Source organism: Colius striatus, chromosome 7 (genome assembly GCF_028858725.1).
Source record: "Colius striatus isolate bColStr4 chromosome 7, bColStr4.1.hap1, whole genome shotgun sequence".
In the NCBI taxonomy this organism is placed as follows: domain Eukaryota; kingdom Metazoa; phylum Chordata; class Aves; order Coliiformes; family Coliidae; genus Colius; species Colius striatus.
This window is the reverse complement of record NC_084765.1, coordinates 40450132-40474652: the sequence shown is the minus strand read 5'-3', so window position 1 is coordinate 40474652 and position 24521 is coordinate 40450132. Positions and strand designations below refer to the sequence as shown.

At 48.7% G+C, this 24521-nt stretch overlaps 1 protein-coding gene across 9 annotated transcripts in view; it reads left to right on the top strand.

Moving 5' to 3' along the window:
- Positions 1-20539, top strand: part of PPIP5K1 (diphosphoinositol pentakisphosphate kinase 1) — a 46641-nt gene extending 26102 nt beyond the window's left edge. For 5 of the 9 annotated variants that reach the window (XM_061999420.1, XM_061999419.1, XM_061999418.1 and 2 more), the window contains 5 exons: positions 3723-3845; positions 7640-7702; positions 16852-16989; positions 17401-17514; positions 18749-20539. In XM_061999420.1, coding sequence (XP_061855404.1) covers positions 3723-3845; positions 7640-7702; positions 16852-16989; positions 17401-17514; positions 18749-19437 — 1127 coding nt within the window. In that variant the 3' untranslated portion in view covers positions 19438-20539. The remainder of the gene's footprint in view (positions 1-3722; positions 3846-7639; positions 7703-16851; positions 16990-17400; positions 17515-18748) is intronic. The other 4 variants (XM_061999422.1, XM_061999421.1, XM_061999425.1 and 1 more) reach the window with 2 other exon arrangements.
- The last annotated feature ends 3982 nt before the right edge of the window (positions 20540-24521 follow it).

Genomic DNA, 24521 nt, shown 5'->3' with positions numbered 1-24521 from the left:
GGAAGCTCTGCAGAGACAAAACTTTTGAGTAGGAATTGATAGACCTGATCTGTGACAGTAGACCTCTAGCTAGATAGTCCAGCCATAATTCCTCTCTGTAGAGTCTTGCAGCTGCAGGCACAGAAGGGTTGAGCAGGAAGCTTTTGGTGCAACACGAGCTTACACAGTCTGTGGATTTCTCTTAACCTGAGAACTACTAAAATGAGTGATGCCTCTTTAGTTGTAAGAGTCAAGCTCTTCAAGGAATCTTCCTGATTCCTTTCCTGCTTGTTTTGTGGAAATCTGATGTGTTGCCCCTTTAGCCCCTGAAATGTCCTTTGTGATAAATAATGTAGAACTCCTGGGAGCCTGAGCTTTAGCTTTAATATTTGTCTCAGCAGCTGTGCTGTGAGGGAGTTCATTCACATACTACCTGCTGTTTCTGAGCTTTTCTGAAGTTGAGTCTAGCTGCTGTTGCCTGACCTTGTCAGTGGCTGTCTGTCGTTATCTCTGGGGGTATATCTGTTCAACTATAACCACATCATCTGTTTAGACATGCAGGAATGGGGAGCAGGACAGAGCTCCTATAACAACCCTTTTGCTATACCTGTCAGCATTTAAATCACAGTAGAGACTTACTGTGATTGAAAGAGTGCCTTGAAATGTCTGTTTGGAGAAGGAGTGGGCTGCAGGTTGCTTTGTCTGTGCAAAGTGGTGCTTTGGAGGATGCCACATTGTTGGGCAGGTTCAAGTGTGTTGTTGTGGATTGTCTGCAATGGGGTATATGTGTCTAACTTGAGAAACCTCCAGAAGTTTCAGTGTGTTTCTCTGCTTCCAACAACACTTCAAAATGGGGTAAAATCACTCCTTGCTGTCAGAACAGTGGAGGTGGTGTATTGCTGATGAGCATGAAGTTTTGTGCTGAGACTCCCATAGGGAGATAAAGGATGTCCATTTTTTAAACATCTGAATCACTGAATGTACATCTGTCAATTAAATACACACACACAAAAGTATCCAGTACATGCAGTAATACCTAGCAAATGTTGCTACCTCTTAAATCTAAATGTCTAGCATACCATCATGTTCTTTAAGGTGCATATGTGTGTATGTGTGTTTGACTACAGTGGTCTCCCAGAGTTCACTATAGACAATTGTTATCATGCATACAGTCATCTTTGTAAATTCTCTTCTGGCTTAAGGGTGCTAACAAAATGCCTTTGTCTACAGTAGGACAGCAGAAACACTGGGATATCCTTAGCTTAATGATTAGTGGCATGAGGGTGCTCAAGATAGAGAGTCATAAAAATGTTCTGTTCCATTTTTATCTGCCTGTCAGTGAGTCTGTTGGGGCTTTTTTTGTTACTTGTTTTTAAGGACAATTGGGAGCGTCATCCTGGCGGCTGCTTGACAAAATTTTGCTTACCTTCTGACTCAGTTCATGCTGAGTTGGCACTGAGCTTCAATTTAAGGCATTGGGGGAATTTTTCTAAGACTCGTGTATCAGTCACCCTTCACGCAGGAATTCTGTGCCTGTTTGTCCAAGGACAAGTGTGTTCTGGTCTGTCCTGTGCAAAGCTACCAGCAGCGTCACGATGGTGGCACAGCTTAAGTTCAGTGCATATGAGAACTCTTTCAGTCATCCCTCACTGTTCCTAGGAGAAGATGTTGTCAGCTTAGACTGAGTTCATGTGTGAACAGCTCAGAACTCAGGATCAGTTTATTTTCTCTGGAGAAGCTCTGGCTAAAAAGAGCTTTGCAGACAAAGAGCTGGTGTCTTGAAGAGCAATGAGTGGACATGAGGCAGCAGTGTGTCCTTTGCTGGATTAGCAGGAGCCCAGCTGTCAGGCTGCAGGATTTGGTTCTTCTCTCTTCACCTCTTATGAGACTGTTTCTGAAGTACTGCTTTCCTGTCCTGGGCTCCCTGATGCAAGAAGGGTGGGGATGTAGCAGGTATAAGCCCTTTAAGGGGCAGTGAAGATGTATGGTGACTGTCTGGAGCACATGACCTAGGAGGAGAAGCTGAGAGTTCAGATCAGAAGGATCAGAAGCTCTGTAGAGTGGAGACCATAATGCAATTTAGCTGCCCAAATGGGAGGCTGCAGAGAAGATGGAGACAGAATGTCCTCCAAGGCATGTGGTGATAGGCTGAGAGCCAACAGGCATAAGTTGCATTATGGAGAATTCCAGTTAGCCAGGAGGATCAACATTTTCACCATGAACGTGCCAGATGTTAGAACAGGGGCCCAGAGAGGCTGCCAAATCTCCTGTATTAAGGTACTGTGCCAGGGGAAGTTTAGATTACTTACTATGTGTTTTTTTTTTCCCCAAAAGGGTTGTCCAGCCCTGTCCCAGGCTGCCCAGGGCTGTGGTGGAGTCTCCAGCCCTGGAGGGATTCCAAAGCCGTGGAGCTGTGAGGCTGAGGGACATGGGTTATAATGGTAGCTGTGGCAGTGTTGGGGGAACAGTTGGACTCGATGAGCTTAAAGGTCTTTTCCAGCCTAAACATATTTTTGTGGTTCTGTGATTATTAAAAAGTTGACTGGAGAAGCCCTAGCAAGCTAATCCAAGCTGGCCCTGCTGGGTCATTGGGAAGGCAGCTTCCAGAGGTTCCTTCCAACCTTTGTCATGCTATGATGCTGTATTTTAGAATCAAGAGCTGCTTGCAGTACAGGCAGGATCTTTTTAACAGTAGTAACAGTTACACTGTTCCAGTTAAATACTAATAGACAGTATGTCAGGTGTTTTGCCTTGGCACACAAGGTAGAGCAAGATCAACCTGCTTGTTTCTGGCAGCCTTTTGAATGTGGGAATAATGTTTTCTTTAGCAATTGATACTCTCAGTACAGAATGCAGCATCAAGACAGTTTAGCAGAGAACTTATAGCCAATGAATGGCTTTATCTGGCCCATAATAAGGTTTTTCTCACTCATAATTGCTTTCCTCAGTCAAAAGAATCCTGTTTCAAATGTCTGATGTTCCCTAAATATCACAATCAAGTCACTCTGCAGAAGACTGTGCCTCGGAGGAGCACACACCAACAGTTGCCAAAGCCCACTGGTATTAGGTTGCTCCCAAGCATGAGACCCTCTTGCATGCTGCATTCCTTGCCACAGGGTAGGCAAAGTTCCATGCTGTGTGTGCATCTGGTGCTTTGCAAGGGTAGATCCTGGAACAACTGGACCTACTCTGGAGTAGCAAGACATGACCAAGTGGATGAGAAATATCGTCTGGACGGCAGCTTGTGAAAGAAAGCTCTCTGGTCACATTGCTTTCCTTACTGCATGACAGAGTGATTAATCCACATTTGCTGATCAGGGAATCTCAGTGTCCTACAGGAAAAGTAGCTTTCCAAAGAGAAAGGGTAGAAAAGCAGAGAAATGAAGCCCTGGGGCATGAACATCAGTGATTTGGTGTCCTGACTTTTCTGACATGAGTATGTAGATTTGCTGACTGGAAGGTGTCAAGGTATTTCTCCTAGGTCAAGGCAAGAAACCAAATGGAAATAAACTCCTGGACCAATTTAGGAACTTTCTTGGTGCTGAGGTTTGGGCTACCTGTTGTGTGTTTGGAACTAGTGAATTTAGGATGGGGAATACTGCTTCCCTGTGCTCCCTGGCATCGCTTTTCCCCCAAGATAGCCTGCAAAGTGGCCACTTCATTCCTCATTCTTTGACTAACCCTGCTTTTCTGTAGTTGCATGCAGTGGAAATACAATACTAACACCTTCCATGCCTTTCCAGGGTCACAATGCACCGGCCTGTTTAGCACCACTGTGCTGGGAGGCTCCTCCAGTGCCCCCAACCTCCAGGACTACGCACGCAGCCATGGCAAAAAGTTTGCCAGCAGCCTGACATACAAAGACGGTATGTGTGTTCCCTGTGCAGCAGGTGGTTAATTTGTGGACTTTGATGTCTCAGGATGCTACTGAGGCACAGACTTAGACTGCTGAGAAGAATGACAGTAGAATGTGTGTATTGGCTGCACCTGCAACAATGCATTTTATCATATCCCAGGAAATTATGGTCCTTGCCAGGACAGGACAGAGCTGACATTGTGCGAGGATCTTTATGCTGATGTGTGGTATTTCTGGGGTCTGATTTTGGTCTGACATTTTGATGCTGCTTGCTGTTGTGGAGGAGGATTTATTGGTCTAGGTATTAAATAGGCTTGTCCTGGTATGGAGATCTAGCACGTCACATCATCTTGCTTACCGTGATGATCTTGCTGATGCTAAACAAAGCTTTTATGGAGACAGTAATCCTCACCCTACAGAAGGTGGAGCCATCTCAAAGGCAGAGTGGTATGCTTGGGAGCGGATAAGATGGGTACTAGAGTAAGGCTGGGCACACAGAGGAGTCCAAGGTAGCTGTCAGAAAGCAAGTGCAATATGCCTGAAGTGCCTGAGGTAAGTGAGATACTTGGATGAAATACTGCAAAAGGACCAGAAAGCCTAGTTAGTGTGCAGTGCTGCAGAAACTGCCTCCAAGTTCAACGGTAAAATATGTTTGGGTCATTAGGATAAATGTTGCTTGACGCACGTAGGTGGAGGGATGTTGCCAACTGCAGACTGGTCACAGTCAGCACTAGTGAGCCATACATTGAGAAACAAAGAGTGTGTTGTTGCTTTCAAAGAAAAGGGAGAGACTGAGATATCCTGGAGGAGCTGTAGGGGCGTGATGCACAAATGCGATGTGTTGATCCCAATAAGAAAGGCTCTCAGGTTGAAGTACTGGTCACACACCGTGTGTTGGAATGCTGAGTGCAGCAGTGTGGAACAAATGGCTACACAGACAGGATCTGCACAGTGTGCTGTGCTCCAATTGGAAATCCTCCTAATGTTGCACAGCTTGGGCTCTCCAGCATCAGAACAGATATAACATTGTCTGTCCTCTCTTTTTCCTTTATATGTTACCTTTGACAAATGGTATTTTAGTTAGTGCTTTGCAGAGTCTGAGTGCCTTTCTTACTGAGATTGTAACAGTGGACATTACAAGATGGGGAGATGATTAAGGCAGTAATTTGGGATCTCTGGGGAAAATGGGAGGTTGGTTCATTTGAATTTTTGCCCAGTTTTGAGGCAAGGAGATTGGCCTAGCAAATTAGGGTGGAAAGATGGCATCGAGTTCTCAGACCTACTGGAACCACATGACTGCTGTTGAATTGGGATCACTGGCTTACTGTGCCATGTTGCACTGTGAAAGAGAAAACTCTGGCTTCTCAGCTTTCCAGGGAGCTCACTCACACTTAACAGCCTGTGAGTGACAGAGAGGGTGAGCTGGGAGGATTTTAAACCCTGTTGTACCAGTCTGAGCTGCTCTGAGCACACCAAGTGCTGGCTACTCGTAGATCTCAGAATAATCTCATTGTGTTTGGCACGAGACTGGGGTGTGAGTACCAGGAAAGCCACTGAAGAGGCCAGGAAGGTCTCTGGCTGCTTTTCTGCCATAACTCTGCAAGCAACGTGAATTCAAGGCAGCACTAATTCTCAGGGAAGAGCATCAAAGACTGCTTGCTCTGTACCCAGCTGGGAACAGGGCAGATTCTGCTCAGTCCTTTCTCTGTAGGCTGTAGTAGGAGTGTGCCTGCAGCTGGCCACTCTCATTCAGGATCCAGAGTCCTGCCACATTAGCCTAAATTCAGTGACAAGGTCCAAGACACAGCTGTACTCTCAGGTACTTACAGGGCAGACTTATTTAACTAGCATGCAACTAGCACAGCCCAGAATTCATCTTGCTGTTTTTCCTGTTTCTCAGTGTGCTATGGCACCCTGTGCTACCAGCACCTTGCTGCAATAAGAGTGATTGTGAGGAAGAATCGGGGGCCTTGGAAAAACAAGTAGGAGGCAGAAGGGTGTTTAGCTTCTGGGGAAGGTAGTTTGGAATGTGCAATAAGCCCTTGATCTACACGTCCCTGCCTAAATGAGCACCAGTGAAATGCAGACCAATGGCATTTAAACCAAACATCACTAGAGCTGAATATCGTAACTGACACAGCAGCTACAGCAGACCCTTGGGGTACATTTGTATCAAGGCCTTTTTCACAGTCATCAGACTAATGATGTTTAAAACCCTTCAGATTCTGTAGTGCATCTTTGCATGAACTCTGATATTTTTCCATGGCTGTGATGCTTCAAGGTGTGGTGCATGGCTTACAGCACTTCATCAAAAACGTGCTCAAATGCAGCTAAAAGGGCCCTGGCTTCTGAAGTCCTTTTTCGCTTAGGGCTGGAAGAGAGCTAAGGAAGACTTCAGTGGAAAGTTGTGTCCCAACTTGAGGTTGAGGGAAGGGCCACTGGTGTCTGTGGGGTGAAGGTGGCGTGTCTGAAGCCCGGGATCCAGTAAGCTATGTTGGAATACCATTTAAATTGATGTGCTGTAGAGGCAAGGGGAAGGTGTGGGGTGGTTACCAGCTGGCTGACTGCAGCTCCAGAGCTCGAACACTTCTAAGGGATTACATGTGTAGGGAAGATTGGCATGCTGTATTTGTTGAGTTTAGAGAAAGAAAGCCAAGTTTTGGGACTACTGTGCTGGCAAATGAAGTTGCAGCAAGTTTGAGAGTTGTTTAAATATGTTATTTGGCCAAGTCAGTGGATGTGGCTAGAGAAGCACAGTGAGGGTGTGGAACATGAATTGATAAGCATATCTCCTAGCCCTGGTGTAGAGGGGTAGGTGTACAGACCCTATTGATCAGTCACGTAACATGAATGAGAAAGGAAAGAATTTGCTGGTATTTCCTAGAAGTTCCTAAATAGCTGCACAAGGTAAGATTTGGCTGGGTTCTCACATAAAATTCTACCTACAGGTGGTCTGATCTAGGCCACTCTTTCTCATGATACCTGTGGAGTTTCCAGAGTATGAACAATCTGAAGTTGTCACCTTTTTGATTTTTGGTGCACATGCAGACTAACCCATGTCTTTCAAAGCTCATCTGTTTGCACCCAGTTAGATACATAGAATCTGTCCTTGCACTGATGGGAGAGCTTGGCCTGGCCTGGGACATGGCCAGGAGAAGCCTGAGGACCACTCTTAACAGGTGTATCTCAAAGCCTCTGCTGTGCTGAAATGCTTTGAGCAACAGAACTGTAGAGGCATATCGTAATGGGTCTTCTGTTCTCTTCATGATTAGTTAGCTGATTGACCTTTAAACTTATAAATAGCTCTGTTTAGCTTGCATGAAGAAGGTATTTTGAGCTGCACTTGCCTGTGTCAGAGCCCTTCAGCTTCTCTGCAGAAGGATTGTTTTCCTTGGGGTGAATCCTGAGAGCTGTCCTGCGGTGCTGCAGCTTGCTTGGCCGTGTGCTCCTGTGGCTGTGGGCATGACCTAACTGCATCTGGCGCTGGACTGAGCCTGGGTTGCTCTCAGGATGGCTGAAGGTGTGGGAAGGCATGAGATGCCATCTGTGTCTGAGGGTGCAGCTGAGGCCTTTGCAGTGCCAGGGGAGGCCATGTCAGGCCCCGCCAGGGCAGCGCGAGGGAAGGGGGGAGCTGGCAGAGCCGAGGCTGAGAGCAGGTAGCAAGTGCTACAGCAGCGCCACGGGCACGTCTGCTGTGGGGGTCAAGAAGAAGGTGAACCTGGAAGGGTAGTTGCAAGCATGTGAAGGTCGAGGGATCTTTAGAAGCAGGCTGTTAACTGAGATGATCTGTTTTTATTTCCTCAGAGCTCTTGTCTATGCCAGCCGTAAAACGATTTTCTGTGTCGTTTGCAAAGCATCCGACTAATGGTACGTTTGCTTCCTTGATTTGACGTTCTCTCACACTTCTAACCCCATGCTCACATTCAGTTCTCTCTGCACATATTCTCCTCTCAGCCTTTTTGTGGGGTTTTTTTTTGTGCCTGTGTATCTGGTGTTGAAACATGCTTCACCTTCCCCCATTGTCTCACTGTGACTAACGTGTTCACTCATCCTCTGTTACTGCTCAGTGGTTCCTCTGCTGTCCCCTAAGGCATTTGTGTCCCAGGTGAAAAAGCAAGAGCGGTGGCTCTGTGAATGGACTCCTAAAGCAGCCTTTAATTCCATTGCTGACATGAGGGCCTTCTTTTGTGGTTCCTTTCAGGAGGGTCGGGTTGGGAGGAGAGAACTGTTTGATTTGGACTGGGAGGGAATATCTGCTCCAGATCCTAAGAGCATCAGCTGTCTGTGTAGGTCCTCAGTTTCTACAACAGAGATTTGCAGGACTGAAACAAGGATAGCCTGAGGTTACTCTTGTGTCACCTGGAAGAATAGAGTCTCCTGTAGGAGAGAGGGAGGTGCTAACAGCATTCCCTCTGCCCATGGTATTCCTCAGCACAGTGATCTTGGGAATACTGGTAACCTCGTGGCCTCCTATTTGCAAACTTGTCTGTTAGGGTAGTCCTAGGTTACTCCTAGCATGGTGATATTGGGAAGAGTAGACTCGCCTTTCCTGCAGGTGTAATCCTGGCAATGGTGTCTCTCCAGAGCTTTTACTCGTCTGCTGTTGGTGGTCCATGCTGGCTTGGGCCTGATGCCTTCCTGAGGTAGAAGGGGATTGGCACCATGATGCCCAGAGTGTTGTCACCTGCTTCACTCCTGTCGTGCTCATAGCTTGGTAAAAAGGCTTGGTAAAGGACATCTAACAGTGCTGCTGTTGACTCACTATCTCTGCTTCGTATTGCTACTAACCTGACACCTATTTGGAGGTTAAAGACCACTAGCTCTGTTGCCTTGGACTAGTGTTTATTATCCAAGTCTTGCACGAAACTTTTGAAAAGGTTTCATTCACAGTACCTTTCCTACCTCATGGATCCTGCTGTTCAGACAAGTTAGAACCAAAGCAGATCACTGAAAGATACCAGGTGATGTATTCTGTCTTATGTGACCAAGGCTACTTCTCCAATCTTGTCGCGTAGTAAATATGAAGATATTCTGCTCTGCATAATCTGGAAGAGGAAAAAAATTAAGAAGACTGTTATGAAGATCAAAGTTTTGGGAAAGAGGAAAGGGGAAAGGGCAGCTAAATGTGGCTTGATTGTTTCCAGTAACTGAAGGGAACTGATTTTCTGTGTTTGCTTGGCTTTGTTTTTCCCGGAGCGGCCAACTGCTCAATTTGTTTGTATGTCTGGATACCATCTGAGCTCACTTGGTGTATGTCAGCAGGATGTGTTGTTCTATCTTGCCAGCAAAACTTGTACCAAGCACCAGTCTTTCCCACTGTAAAGCAACTGCCCCCACCCCAAATACAATAAAGTGAAACTGGGCATCGTTTTTCTCCCAAGAACCCAATCAATATTGCTAATGGCAAAGGGCTCCTTAATCAAGAAATCAAAGGCAGAGGTCTAGCAGGTGTGAGCTTGAGGTTAGGTATATTTTGTCTAGACTTGGCACTGGTTTTAGCAGGAACCACTCACCTGAGGATGCAAAAGCTATTCACAGCTCTGAATCTGGATTTTGTTTCTGAAGAGCTGCCTCTCTGTGCTGCAGTGGGATTGATGAACCAGAGCAGTGGCCAAGCACAACATCAGGTCAGATGGTTTATTCCCTGGTCTCGTGAGTCTCGGGAGTGTGACATGAGTCCTGAGGCTGTGTATGTGGAGGAGAAGACATGCCTGCATGCTAGTATCTTGTCTGCCATGCAAGGATATCGCAGCAAATTGCACAGGGCTATTCAGAGAGTCTAGAGAGGGGAGATCAACACTTCTGTGCTCCCTCTGCTCTTCCACACTCTAAGCAATAAGCTCGTGGTCAAACCCTGCTGTCCCCCAATGTTCCTTTCACGGCCCCCAGTCGTTTGCTTTCCTCTGTGTGCTGAGGTGGCTGCCTGCGTTTGGGTGCAGGACTCGAATGCTCCGCTGGCAGTCTGGATTTCTGGTCTCAGCTGGGGGAGGGCAAGCGTGGGTCTGACCTTATTTAGCCAAACCTGGACTGTATTGGACTTGGAACTTATCCTAAAATGTATTCACTTGTCAGCCTTTTGCTGACAAAGGTGAAACCTCGCTGCTGAGGGGCTGCCCCGGCACTGCAGCTGCGTTTGGCAAAGGCTGGGCTGGGTGGGAGGCTTGGCCTGCTGCAGCATGGCTGGGGATGCAGATCTAGGGGTGTTCCTAACCTGCTGGCTGTGGGCAGGACTGGGCTGCTGTGTGTAATGTGGACTTTTCCCATCCAGAGACCCTGGTGCTGGCAGCTCCATCCTCACGTCTCCACAGTTTCTCTGTCCTCCACTGCACTTGCCCCTTTCCTCTCACTCTCTGTGGCCCCCTTTCCTCCAGATCTGTTTGAGCACCACCACGTTGCCCAGTTGCTGCGCCGTTTTTCCTCTGACTCTGCCACGAGCCGGAACATCTCTCTGGATGCCACTCTAGCCCATCACCTCCAGCAGTGCTCCTACCACCTCCGCCTCTTCAGGAGCTGGCTGATCTCAGGGCAGGATGACTTGGAGTGTCTTTACGGTACTGCACGCTGCAGCTGCCTCGGTCCTGTGCTCTTGTAGCTGAGCAGGGACCACTGTCTGCTTGAGAATGCAAAGTATGCTTTGCTTCTAAAAAAAGGAAAGCATTTCACTCACTGCATCCCTTAAATCTGGGGGCTGCTGCTGCAGCGAGTTGCGTGGGCTGTCGCACCCAGCAGTTTTGGAGCCTCAGGCATTAGCCTTTCCACGTAGAGCCAGTGCTGTTCCCATCTTTGGCAACTGTTCATTGCCTCTTTCCTTTAACCAGGGTAGACCCTTAAGCTTCCTTCAGGTTAGATGCTGAGCTCCTGCTGGTGGGATGCCCTGCTGTCGTGATGCCTTTGTGCAGATCTCAGTGGGGTGCTGCGGGGTGTCCTGTTATCAACAGAGGAACCAAAGGGAGTGGTAAGAGTACGGGAAGAAAGAAGGTTAAGGAGCTGCTGCAGCTGGTCACATATGGAGTGAACTTGCTGTGGAAGTTTAGGGGAAGTGTTTGAGAGATTGTGTTGTTTCTAGAGAGACCAAGTTAGGGTAGAAACAGAGCTTCTGTGTGGCTGCATTGCATGGCATCTGTTCTGCCTATTGGAACCTTTGCAGTGTGTCATGTCTGTGGTGGGATGAGGAAGGTGATTTCAGCATTGAATCTAGATGTTACAAACCAAAGCTTGCTACTGATTCTCTGGTATTTTTCAGCCTCTGGCTCATATAGGAAGTCTGATGCACTGAGCTCTCAGTTCTTGTAAGACAAGTGGAAAGACTCCTCTCTGAGAGGGGCAGCTAACTAGGGCTGGCTGTTAATATTCACTTTGCACCATAAAACCTGCTTGGTGCATGTGGCTTGCTGAGCTGTATGGTGTGATGCATGGACCTCCTTTTTCATTCAGATCCATAGCTCGAAGGAGCAGAGACAGAACAGCTTTTCATGTAGTCAAACAATAGGATCAAGCATTTTCAGAGCCTGGAAAATGGGATTCTTTCTTACATAGTCTGTTTTTTCTTGGCTCTTTCTCTAAAGTATGCAATTTGCAGATGGCAGTTGCTTTTCATATATAATTAGGACAATCCTTGGTCTCCTAGCAACAAATATTAAAGAGAAGCAAAATTGCTTCAAGGGAAGAGATGTTGTAACACAGCAAACTGCTTCAAAGCCAAAGCTGAGCTTTCCCTGCTGCAGATCTCAGCCATCTCTTGTGAGCACCATTAGGGAGAGGAACTGAACTCGGTGCTTTGGGCAGTGATACACTAAATATTGCAGCATGGTGCTGGGTTGTGCAGCCTGCCCTAATGCAGCCACATGCCTGAGTTACACACCACAGCCTTCCTGGCTGGAAGTCAGGTCTCTGCAATCAGTGAGTTCCTTCTTGCTGTTTTCTCAGCCTGTCATCAAGCCTGCAGTTAATTGGCATGTTTGGGATTCCCGCTGGAGTTCTTCTCAAAGCAGACATTTCTCTGGTCTCTGTAGCTGACAGCCCAACTCCCTCCCCTTGTGAAAACGACAGACTCCCATCCTCTCTTAATTGGCTTTCAGCTGTGCTTCTATCCACCCAAACAAAACATGAATTAAAAGATAGAATCAGGGAGTTAGAACTATGTGGTTGGTGTCCATAGCTGGAAAGATCAATGGTTGAGCCCTGAAGCAATCTGTCTGGGAACCTGTTCTTATCTGTGGGGTCATAGCTGGGTAAAAGAATGTGCAATAAGTTCATATTGGTAACAAATTACAGTGGTAGTGAAGCCAAAGGTCAGCTGTGAAGAAACAGAAGATGGTCCTGTGACAATGAGTGGGCAGTAAAATGGCACTGGATGTTTGGTTTGAATAAATTTAAAGAAATAAGGGGAAACAGCTCCCAATTAATATATAAAATGATGGGCTCTGATCTCACCATCAATGTGGAAAAGTAGAAATTTGCAGCCTGGGAAAGATGTTTGTGATAGTGATGAGAGTGGCCTGGAGAGGGGTGGTGGGGTTCTGCAGGTCAATGTCTATTGCATTAAAAGAGCTAGGAGGTTCCTAATGGAGTGGAGGAGGTTAACTGGAGACAGGAGCTTAACTATGAGACCAGAGAATATGGAGGAAACACATTAGGTTCAGAGCAGTTCTGAGCTGCAGGCCACTAGAATGTGGAGGACTGCTTGGTTGAAGAGTCTCCATGCTGTCTGGTCTCGGATTGCTTCTTTTGTAGCCGCTTCTGGCACTGTGGGCAGAGAGGTGCTGAACGAGGATGGACTTTCAGGCTGACTGTGCAGGCTTAAATTTATAAAAGCTGGTTGGCAAAGATTCTAGTTCATGTAAACACATAAAAATACGTGTGGGGTGTCAGAGATCTCCCAAGAAAATAAGGCTGTACTGACCAAGTGTGTCAGAGGAACTTGCTGAATGTCCCATGGCCTTCAGAATCTGCGCTGAGACTGGGCAGGTGCTTCTGTACTCCAGAAGAGCTGGCACACAGACCTTTGGCCTACAGACCTTTCAGGCATGTACCAGGTGCCTTTACTCTGCCAGTTGCTTTTGGGATCCACAGACAAAGGAATAGGCACCCTCTCTACTCCAATGTATGAGTTCACAACTGGAGGGCTGGGTAGTAACTCAGCAACTTCTGCTTCTGCAGGGGGGTTGGACTAGATGATCTCTAAAGGTCCCTTCCAACCCCCACCATTCTATGATTCTGTGATAATCAAATTGTGTGTAGTAATGTTCATAACTCTCAGGGAAAAATATAATACACAAAAAGGATTGCTTTGGACCAGAAAGACTTCTCACCTGAGTCTTCCTTGACCTCTCTCTGTTAGCTGACAATGATTTAGCCACTTTTTACTTGCCAATCTGCTGCTGCAGTAAGTGCTCTTTAAATGAGCTCACTCTGCTAGTAGAGAAGCTTGCCATATTTGGGATCTTAGCTCAATCTTAGAGAAGCTGAGGAACATGCCATTTGGATGACTTGAAGCCTGCTCCTTTGTCATACACCCTAGCCATGAATTCTGCTGGCTCCCAGGTGATCTGCTGAATTACCAGCTCTGAGGGATAATCACACCAACACCAATTTCATTCCAGGGGAGCCTGTGTTCCATGTAAACTCAACTTTCCCAACTCATTTTACCCAGTAAGGTTTCTTCTTGTCTTTCTGATGTATACACAGAATTTAGGAAACTTTGCATTATCTTGATTCAAGATGGGTATTTCCTCTAACACCCAACCTAAATGATGTTGGTTTCCTCTTGAGGGTTTAGACTGGGACATCTCCAGCAGCAATCAATAAGATGCAAATGAGTTAAAACTCTGTTTTTCTCCTCTGTTCTTCACTTTTCCCGCTGTAAAAATCTGCTGCTAACACCTTTGAATTTTCTTTTAGACCTCAGGGTGACTGAAGGAAGTATAGTTAAATGGATTAAAGTACCTGTTACATCTGCAGAGAAAGAGCCATAGGGTGACACAGCATATAAAGGTTCTCTCAAGAGACCTGTAACATATTTCCATGATGTTCAAGCCATGTAATCTTAAAGTAAGGTTTGACTATGTCAAAATTCTTCATTGTGTAGTCCAAGTAAAAAGATGGTGCTTCTTGACTCTTCCTTGGAGATTACCTGCTACCAGGTAGCTGTTTGCAAGTTGTATCTGTGTGCTCCTAGAAATAGGGGGTTTTCTGGTTCAGACAGATGTGAGACAGATGCAGGTCTCCTTTTGCTTTGTTATACTAGATCATCTCAGCACAAAAGGTACCCTTAAACCCTAATCACCTTCTTAGTACTCTTACAAAGTGGTGTATGTTAGTACTAGGCAGCTCTGAAACAGTCTTACCCTGAGGGGAGGGTCACTCTCTCCTGAATATCTGGAGGATTTCATAGACAATGGTTACCCAGAGTAGCCTCTCTGACAGTGTGCATGCCAAGAACGTGAAGCTCTGGGGACAGGAGCTCAACCTGGAGCCTAGTTAACTCAGCTGTAACATGAGAGGGGCTTCAGCTTTGGCATCAGCATGCCTGAGAAATTCAAAGCAGGACTTGTAATCCTCTAGCTGGGTTGTACCTCTGGTGCTCTCACCTGCAGTGTGGCTCTCGAGGCCATACTGTTCTCTCTGCTGCTATGTCAGGATGCTGCTGCATTATTGATTCAGAGTGGAGATTCCCCCATAGCTGCTCCCCCACAACACATGTAGTCTCCTTGAACATCCAAAATACTTCATACTCAGCAGACTCCTCTGCCTTGTGAATCTCAATGTTCCCCATAACCAGATCTTGTTTCCTTTAACAGATGGTTTCTTCCTGTTTTACTGAACAGTTTTGGATGCATAACCACCCTGTACTCATTGCCCATATATTACAGTTGACTGTGGGATTAATTTTTAGCTACTCTGGTCTGCAGATCTCCTTGGCACATGCTTCTCTCTGCAGGACAGGCCTAACTCTGGAGCAAGCAGATTGCTCTCTGCATCACTGATGAAGCTAGTTGGCTCTGCTGTGGTGGCATGACACTGCTGTTGTTGGCGACTCCCCAGCAGCTAAGCAGGTCATGGGAGGCTGCCATGCACAAATGAGAGAGATTCCTTGAGAACAGTAATCCTTCACCTGGAGAAGGGAAGCTTCTGCCTTTTCCTCTGCTTACTTGGGACTGGTTAAGTGACATAATGCTGAGCAGAGCTGTGTGAGCAGGCATTTGGCACTTTGGGGATGTAGGTGTATCATTTCACGTCAGTAGCATTGTCAGTGTCACATGTTTCCTGTAATGCTGGGCTTTCCATTCCCTCTTTTGATTAGAGGAGTGCCAAAGCACTCAGATCACAGTCAGTGCCTCCAGTGTATCTTGCAACTATGTTGTTTTGCCCTGTGTTGTATACAAGCTTCTTCCCTTTTTCTTTGGAGACTGCAATGGCTGAGCCAACTTTGACCCCCCCTTAAACCAGATTCTGTTGTGAAATGACATGAGCCTCATACTATGCTGTTCCACAACCATCTCCACGTGGCTGTTTGTTAAGTTTTGCCCTCAGCCTTTTCCATTAGCTCTGTCTCCCAGAATGCCTATGGGAAAATAATGAACAGACCCTCTCTCTTATGCAGCACTTCCATTCTAAGGGTTCCTCAATGAGACAGAAGGGTATGGTATTTATCCTGTCTTACGTGCCTTCTTCTTAGCTAAGGATCAGTTATCCTTCATGTCTTGATGTCTGTAGGCCCTTTGTGGCATAGGTAACCTCTCAGGACTATCTGGAGGGTTCTTTATCTGCAGTAACTGTTAGGGCAGCAAATATCTGCAGCACTGGTAATGATCTGATCTTTAGTGAATCCACATGCAATACGAGGAGGCTGCACATTGCATGTGGATTCACTCTACCATCTGCTGGCTCAAGCTCTTGCCTCTTGCAGAAATGGGTTAGGTGAACAGATTGGAGCAGAGGCTGTCCTGGAAGTGATTAGAACAATAACTGCACTTAGAAGATAATCCAGGTGCTCTAGGTCTTCTCAAGAGCTGTCAAACTGCAGGGATCAATTTTAGCTGGGCAACAATCCTGACACAGTAGTGTATCAAGAGCTGTTGTACCTTTTGCATTTCCATAGGAAAAAGTCCAGTTCCTTTCCAGGGTCTTTTTGAGCTCCTAGGAGGGCACTAGAGAGTCAGAGAATGGGAAGCCTGAGCTTAAGAAAATGAGGGGCCTTTAAACTCAAGAGGCTCAGAGGAGGAGGCCTTATTCCTGTACGCCCAGAGACTCATTTGTTTCTTCCTTACTTCTCTGACAGTTTCAGGTTGGCTTGGCTCCACAAAGCGTTGCCAAGAAGCTTGGATGAGGAGGAAGATGCTTAGCTGTAATACTCTGGCTTGAGTGGCAAAGAATTTATTGTGACTGGTTGTGATGGAGCTTAGCTCTGAGCAAGACTCTGTTCAATGTTGAGATACATATTTCTACTAATTCTGGATTTGCTGGCAGTGAAGTCTTGTTAAGAGGACAAATACTTCAAACTGTTGCCCAGCCCTTCCTTGGGATACAGTCTGTCAGGGAGAGTCTGCAGTGAGAGGTTCTGCTGCTCGCTGTGCTGGTAGCAGCCTGCACTACCTCGCTGATGGGTGAACTGTGTCCTGGGCTGGGGTGTCACTAGTGGGAGTCCCTTTGTGGAAATCCTGTTGACTTCACTCAAATTCTGTTTAGCTTCTGTAAAGCGTGGTCACTGTGCAGTTCTCCATCATAACCATGTATTTTAGCAAAAGGGTCACAGGCTTTGCAGCAAACACAGCTGCTACTAGATACGTTTCCTCCTCCTCCCCCTCCTCCTGCGTGTGCCTGGATGCTTGTTTTCAGGTCTGTTACTGCATGTGATTTCCTAGTGACGATTTTCTTGGCCTGGAAGAGGTGACCTTAGGCCTGAGCGTGCCTGTTGTTTGATTCCCAGACTGCCCAGCTCCTTCAGCCATGAGTGGTCCTGCATGAATTTTGGTTGCTGTTTGCTCTATTCATTTTCTGATTGGGTTTCTTTACAGGTTTTGAAGGCTGTTCCATGGTTCCCACCATTTATCCCCTGGAGACCCTGCACAACTCCCTCTCTTTGCGACAGGTGAATGAGTTCCTGACGGCTGTGTGCAGGAGGTGCAGCGAGTCACATGTCCAGTCTACTGCAGGTACTGCTGAGCTGGGCTTGTCTCTGGGTGAGCCGGCGCAGAGTTGGGGCAAGGAGAGCTTTTGCTTCTTTTGCTTTACCAGCACAGATCAGCCTGATGGGGCTGGCAATAAGCACAGCCTCTGAAACCTGTTCTAGCCCAGGAGCGAGCTGTGGGATGCAGCTCGGAGCCATCCTCAGGCACTCACTTGAGAGACAATTGGTCGAGTCTGTCTGTAGGCGATAAGTTCAGTGACGTGGATACAAATCCAGCGTGGGAGGTGTTAGCCTCAGGTTTCCAGGAGCTGATGGACAGACGTGGCTCTGACTTGCACGGTTCTTGAGCTGCTCCTGGAGCTCGTGGCTCTTGGGCCACGAGTCATTCCTCTATGTCTGTCTGAATACTACTGACTGTGTGTTTTTTGTCTTGAAGCTTTGTTTGATTCAATGATTGGCAGCCAGATGCCAGGAGACCCCTTTATGTCCCAGCGAATACTGTCATCGTCTTCTCTGCCGTTGCGCCAGCGTTCGGACAAGCCCCCTTGGTGTGAGTGTACTCCCTTCTTGATCAGGGGTGAATGTGTTGGTGAGGGAGGGAAGTGAAGGGTGCCAAATGGTGGAGGCCAAATACTCGTGCTCAGGGTTTCTACACTGCCCCTGAGGGAGAGCATAAACAGAAAGAGGAAATAAGTAAAAGGGAAGGTAGTCATATGCCCTGTGAAAAAGCTTCCAAAGAAAGATGTAAAAGGGAGCTTTCTGTAGTATTGTATATCACAGGAATATCTACTGCTGAGTGGGTGCTGTCTCTCCAGACATCCTCTGCTTTGTGCTATGAGGACACAAGGGCCTGAGTGCATTTTCCCAAGTTTTGTGATTCTCCATGGCACATGGCCAACTTAGTGCTGGCATGTGGAAATGTCTTCTTTTCCTAACCGGCCATGTACATGCCTCACCTAGAGCTCTATACAGGACACACAGTGGTTTATTTCTTCACTTGCAGGCTTTGCAGCTCCTGGGCCTCATGTCACAGTTTCTGCAGAGTTGGTGACTGTTGTTAGTCCCCTTTGCAGATCTGACTGGAACTCCAAGGGGAAAAGGTTAGCCAACAGTTGCACAGCAAGGTCCTTAGTAACACAAGTCATGGTTGCCACTGAGAGAGCAGTCCTCCTCTTCTGGATGCATGCTCCTTGTGTTGGGAGTGTGTTTGTGTAGGCAGCAAGGTGAGGGAACTGATATGACTGAAATCTGTTGTTTAATCCTCTCCCCCTTATTGGATTAGATATAATCTAGATCTGTTCTCTAGTTTTGTTCATTGTACAATACAAAGCAAGAATAAGCATTAGTGGAGGAGCACTATTTCTTCCTGCAGCAGTGACTCTAGCTCAGCGTTGAGGGACTGTGTGTGTCAGGAGCCAAGAGGAGCAAAGCTGAAGCTGAGAGTGTTCCACAGTAATGAGGAAGTAAAAGAAACTGCTTTTCAGCTCGAAGTCCAACATCATACTTCACACTTTGCTCTACAGTGACAACAGAATCACTCTTGGCTGTGTGCCAACATAGCACTACGTGACAAAATGACATTGTGTTTGTGCTTGGATTTTGATGGGCTGAGCTGCTGGAAGGACACCTCAGAGCAGCTGCAAGCCCTTGCCAGGTTGCATGACATGTACACAACCCTCACCTGTTGGTTGTAGGACTGTGGGACTGTGGCAACTTGGGTCTACCCAGGCTTTGGACTGGGGAAATGGCAGCTGAATGTTTAAGGTTTTTCTTCCTCTTTGCAGACAGCAGTGGCCCCTCCAGTACAGTCTCCAGTGCAGGCCCATCCTCCCCAACCTCTGTGGACAACTGCACTCGTTTCAGCTTCGCTGAGAAACTTTCCATCAGTCCCCCCAAAAACGAGGAGCAGCTGACTAGCCAATCCCCTGAGCAGGTAGAGAAACAGCCTCCAGGCAGAGAGCTTGATGTGGAGGTGGAGATATCTGGGTTGTCGATGGTGGAGCCAAGTGCCCCAGAGACTCTGACCTTGAATAAGGGCCCAGAACCAGACAGGATCCTGGAGCTGTGCAAGAAGGAGCTGGCAGAGGAGGACTCCAGCCCAGAGGAGAGGACCCTGGTGGAGCTGGATGAAGAAGAATCAGCTGGGCAAATGTTAGAGACGAGTAACACAGAGAACCCAAAGTGTGGTGCAGGGTCTGATACAAGGTTTATGGTGGAGAGAGTGAAGCCAGGTGAGGTGTATGTAGGGGGAACACCTGGCCTGGATCAGTCAGGGCTGTCCAAGGAGATCTTGGGGCCCTATGAAGAGGAGCTACTGGGAGAAGGATTGGACTCAGAGCATATGGGTAAGGAGCTGCTGGGAGACAGTGTTCTGTTGGGCCAGCTTCTGTCTGGTCACCAGGTGCAGACATTGCCTCCTGAGGAAGGTGTGGAGGAGCTGCAGCCGCTGAGTCGGGAGGATCAGCAGAATTAGTGGCTCACTGACAACACACTGCAAGTGCTTCTGGCCTGGAGTCAGCCCAGCTTCCTGCACAGCACCTCATGCAGCTGGCTGTCCACAGCACAGAGCAAGCCGTGTCCCGAGGCCACAGGGCTCTGAGGCATGGAAGAGTCTGCTCTGCTCCTTCACAAGCCAGCTGTTTGCCATCCAGCAAGACACAATGCCCCATCTGCCTTGTTAAATGAACAGCAAATGCAATCTTGGTACTGGCATGGCATCTCCTTGGAACAGAGACATGGGGGGGCTGCACTGGTGTCCCAAGGGCTGTATGCTTGCTGGGACAGCAGAGTTAGAGGATTGGTGTGGCCAAGGCTTTCGGAGTGGTAAGTCCAAGGGGCACAGATGCTCCCTTGAGAGTTTTTGGCCCATGGCCTTCAGAGAAACACGTTTTGTGGGCCCAGAGTAATCTGATCCACCACAACCATCAACCTCTTCTCTGTTCCTTCATTCTTTCTCTCTCAATTCCCACCACTGGCCACCAGAAACAGGTCCCAAGAGTCCACGGGAGGAAGACTAGGAGAAGCAGAAAGCATTCTGAACGAGTGTGGGGAGGAGAGTAACAACGGGATCACGTTCGAGACGGCCACTTGCAAGAAAACCTCTCTTTGACACGGACTCAGATGTTTTTCTGCTGGGCTGGGTTTTGCAGACAGGAGCTGGGGATCCAGCCTGAGAGAGGTGGGCGGGGAGGACACACACGGGTTTTTTCTAGTCCCCAAGGGTCAGGCAGGGTACAGCTCTGAAGTCTTGGTGACAGAAATGAAAAGAAACTGCTATTTGAACAAATCAGGATTATTAGAAACCAGTAAGGAGAAAATTTTATTATATATAAAATGAAAAGTATTTAATAATATTTATGTAAATGACTTGTGAGCACAAGCCTGAGGGCAAGAGTGACACGGGTGTCCCTGCTGCACCCCAGCGCAGGGCAGGGCTGTGCTTCCTGCACCTCTTGTATTTATGGACAAGTCTGCGTGTTCGTCTGTAGCTAGGATCTGTGTTCTTGTGAAGCTATGCCCAAAGATCTCCATGATGTGTTGTGATGATGTGTGTTCACAGTAAATCTGTGCTGTGGGTCCTGTGTCTCTCCGTCTCTGATGCTGGCTCGCGCAGCAGCGTGCCCAGGACAGCACGCCCTGCCTGTTCCCCACCGTCCCGGAGGAGGAGCTGAGGTTGAAGTCACAACTAAAGTGAGTGCACAGGCATGGACCTTTGCTTAAGGCAGGCAGGTGTCCTTTTTTTGCCCCCATAAAAGAAGAACTGATAAAAATGGGGAACAAGTCCTGGCTTCCCAGGCTCCAGGGTGGTTTGCAGTAGAACAAAGACCACGGGGCAGAATGTTTGGCTCCTTTCCCTTTGTCCACACACCTGCTCCTCAGTTCCAAGCACACCCTGGGTACTGTGTCTCCTTCCCTAGCTGCCAGTTTGGGTATTTAAGAAAGGTCATGTTTACTTGCACTTGCAATGCAGCAGCTGTAGAGCTGCCCCCGGTGCAGCTGTGTGCCAGGAGCAAACCCACAGGGCTGTGCCAGGCTGCGCTCTGTGCTGGGGGCTCGGCCAAGGGCCGGCTCTCAGGAAGCCCCTCTGGCTCTCACAGGCAGCCCTGCCCTGAGACCTGCCAGGACAGAGCCTTTGGCCAGTGCCTGTTGAGCCAAGGTGAGGGGCCCGCAGCTGCCCCTGCCCCGAGTCCCCAGCACTGGCTGTGAGATGGGGAGGCAGAGCAGCGCTGGCCCTGCTGCACCCCTCGGGCAGTGCCCCTGCCCCAAGCCCCCCGTCCCACCCGCCAGCAGCAGGGTCCCCGCAGACACAGCGCTGCATTCTGCCAGGGGTTGTGTGTTTCTGTCAGAGGGAGGCTGTGCCCACCTCTGCCCCTGCAGAGCACAGACTGTGTCCCAGGCCCAGGTGGCGGTTTGCCCTGAGGGATCCAGCATCGCCTGCCGCGAGCTGCCATTGCCAAGGGCTGCGGCTCCATCGGTGGGGCACGAGCAGGTCACACATGGGGATCTTGTGGGGCAAGGGTTTGGCTTTCAGGGGCTCAGCCCCTGCAGCTGAGAGCTCCTCGCTCCTAGGGCCAGGGAGCTGTCAGGATGGCTTTCCTCTGTACAAACACTCCGGCAGCTCTCCCTGTGTTGCCAGAGAACAACCAGCAGATGCTCTGGGTGCCAGCTGTGCTGCCAAGGAGGGTGCTGAGGGAGCTGGAGAGTGCTTTGGGGTCAGGAACTCTTCCCCCAGAGAAAGCAGCTGTTGTCTGCAATGTGCCTGTGCTCCCACAGCTCCCCAGGGCAAGGCCAGTGCTGTGGCAGCTGAGCTGCTGCTGCAGGATGTGCCACGACAGCGAGTGCAGGAGCGGCTGTGGTCTGCGAGGACAGTGCTGTAGTAGTTGGAATTCCTGGGCAGGTTGTTGCCCCTCACAAGAACCACTGTTTTTCATCATGTTCCCCTGTCTTTGTCCCGTTTCTTCACCTGGAGATGAAAAGGGAATGACGCTTGGGAAGGGGCTGCCAGCTGTGGCTCTGCAGCTCAGTAACAAATTGGGTCCAGAAGAGAGGCTGGGAGGGGTTTTGCTGTTGTATTGTCCCACAGCCAAGAAGAAAGCTGGGCTCCCTGCAGTGGTGCAGGAACCAACTTCTAGTCTGCATCTGCTCTGATAGGTAGGCCCAGAAGGGACAGTGCCCTTCTCTGTCATGGAGTTTGAGGTCTTTTACACTGCTGTTACCTTGGACACTACTCTGGCTGGTACTGAGGGAGCTGATTATGGAGGAGCCAAGTCATTGCCTTACTGGCACCTGTCTTTTCCTTATCTGGTCTTCTGGTTTCTCAGAGTGGTCCTTCCTCACCCATTACTAACCCTTATCTCCCAAGGTCCTATGCAGCAAATGGTGGAGACAAATAGAGGACAACTGGTTTCTGTCCCTGGTGTGAGAGTCCCTTTCCCCTCTTCCTCCTGTGCTCTGGGACTGTTGGCTCCAGTGCTGCCCAGCTGATACCATCTCTGTGGGCTGCCCATAGGGGCACCATAGGCCCAGGAATTTGAAGGACTGATGCCTGTCTTTTCTTGTTTGAGTTGAGAGAAGTCCATTTGGTTGCCGAACTGTAGCCTTGGCAAAGCCAAGGCCTGCTTTGGAGATCTAGGTTGATCCAACTCCTCCTTGCAGACACCTGCCCATGGATCAACACTGAGATGTCTCTCTAGGTCTCATGGACACTCGAAAGCTTCCCAGCCTCAATATACTCCTGTTCACTGCTGGAGGAGCATTGCTTCCCCAGAACATGCTTTAATGACTTACACCTCTGCCCTGCATGCTGCCACTTGTATTTTCCACTATGGTATCTTGATTTTGCCTGCCTTCTCCTGCAGAATAGCCTGTAGTAGGTGTGTTCACCACAGACTGCACGGTCCATCTCATCAGCTGGCTGGTGAACTCTGCGCTGCAGGACGGTGCTGAACAAAGTCCTCAGACTCCTGCCGGTAGAGTACGCAGTGGGGAGATGCAGGTGCAGCCCCAGCTTCTCAGCAGCATGACTGTGTCCCTGTGCTTGTTTGGCTGGAAAACAGCTGTGGAAATAGTTCCTGGTTTTTGCTAATGGTCTGTGGTCCCTTCCTTCAGTAACAGCTTTGGCAGCTGCCCTGAGCTCTCCATTACATGCTGCACAAGCTCTGGCGTGTTCCGTGGCCACAGTGGCCTCTTCTGAGGGTTGTAGCCCAGTACCTGCTTTCCTTCTCCTTTGCATTCAACTGTGCCATTGTGTTTCCTCCTGAGGACACCCAGGCAGGAGCAGAGCTGAGTGGGCAGCAGCCTTCCCTGACTGCCACCCAGCACAAGCAAGAGAAGAGGGCTGCTGCTGTCCTTTTCTGTCAAGTGCATAAAAGAGCTGAAGCAAAGTGACAGAGGTCAGTTTGGAGTTTTTCAGGGGTACAAAGACCCAAGGCTGCAGTAGGAATAGGAGCGTGCAATGCCCCATCAGCTCCTGCAGCCCTCCAGCCCGAGCCAGCCCCTGTGCAGTGGCACTGTCCTGCCTGGCAGCAGGTGCGGGGCTGGGAGCTGCCGGCATCTGCCTTCCGCAGCACCAGAGACGTTTCCAGCCCGAGGACCGCCAGCAGTGCTGCTCAGAGCTGCTGTTCCCAGGCAGCACAGGGACAGGCACAACGGGGAGCAGGATCCAGGAGCAGGGGGAGCTGCAGCCTGGGCAGGACAGACTGTGCTGAGCTCCACACCACGGCATCAGCGGCTGCAGCCTCGCCTGGGCCCTGCGGCAGCACTGGACAGGGAGCTGGACCTGGACATCACCCTGCAGGGGCCAAGGTGGGTGTCCCAATAGGTTCTACGCTCATGATGTGTGTTTCCCTTCCCTGGAGCTGGGCACACAGAAAGCTTTATCAGCTGATGGGGAAGGTGAGAGTGGAAAAGCCATGGGCTGGGAGGCAGCAGCCAGCCCTGGGAGGAAGGCGTGTGGCAGTGTCCGTGTGCCCCTGCCTATCCACTCACCCAAAGAACAGTTTGAAACCGCTGGAAGTGTTCTTGTTAGCAATTAATGTGGCTTTATTGTTAATGTGTTGGGCTCCTCTCTTGACAGCAGTTAGTTACAGAGTGTTTCACATGGAAGCGGGCAGGACAGAACTCAAGGAACCAAATTCAAATGGAAACATGATGCTGAAGAAAAGAATCAGGGCTCTCTTCTTTAAAACATTTAGCACAGAAGAAGCTAGGAGCACAAGTTGCCATTTCAATACAGTTAAGACGTTTACTTTTTTAATTGTAGGTTTAAAATAGTATTTGGTACCTATTACATACAGGAGGATACGCGCTGTGCCCACATGCAGAAACAAGCAAAAGCAGAGTTTAACTGTTTCTCTCTATAGTGTTGTGTTACTTCTGGCTCTGGATGGGTTCTGCTGGCTCCTGCAGGCTAAGCAGGGTCAGACTCTTTACAAATTGGCATTTTTGTCTTTCTCCCTTTGTTTTTTTTTTTGAGACTGAGGGGGGCAGGAGACGGGGAGGAGGGATGAAGGGAGGAAGACAGAGAGGGAGGGAAGCTGAGGGCAGAACAGACTGCCA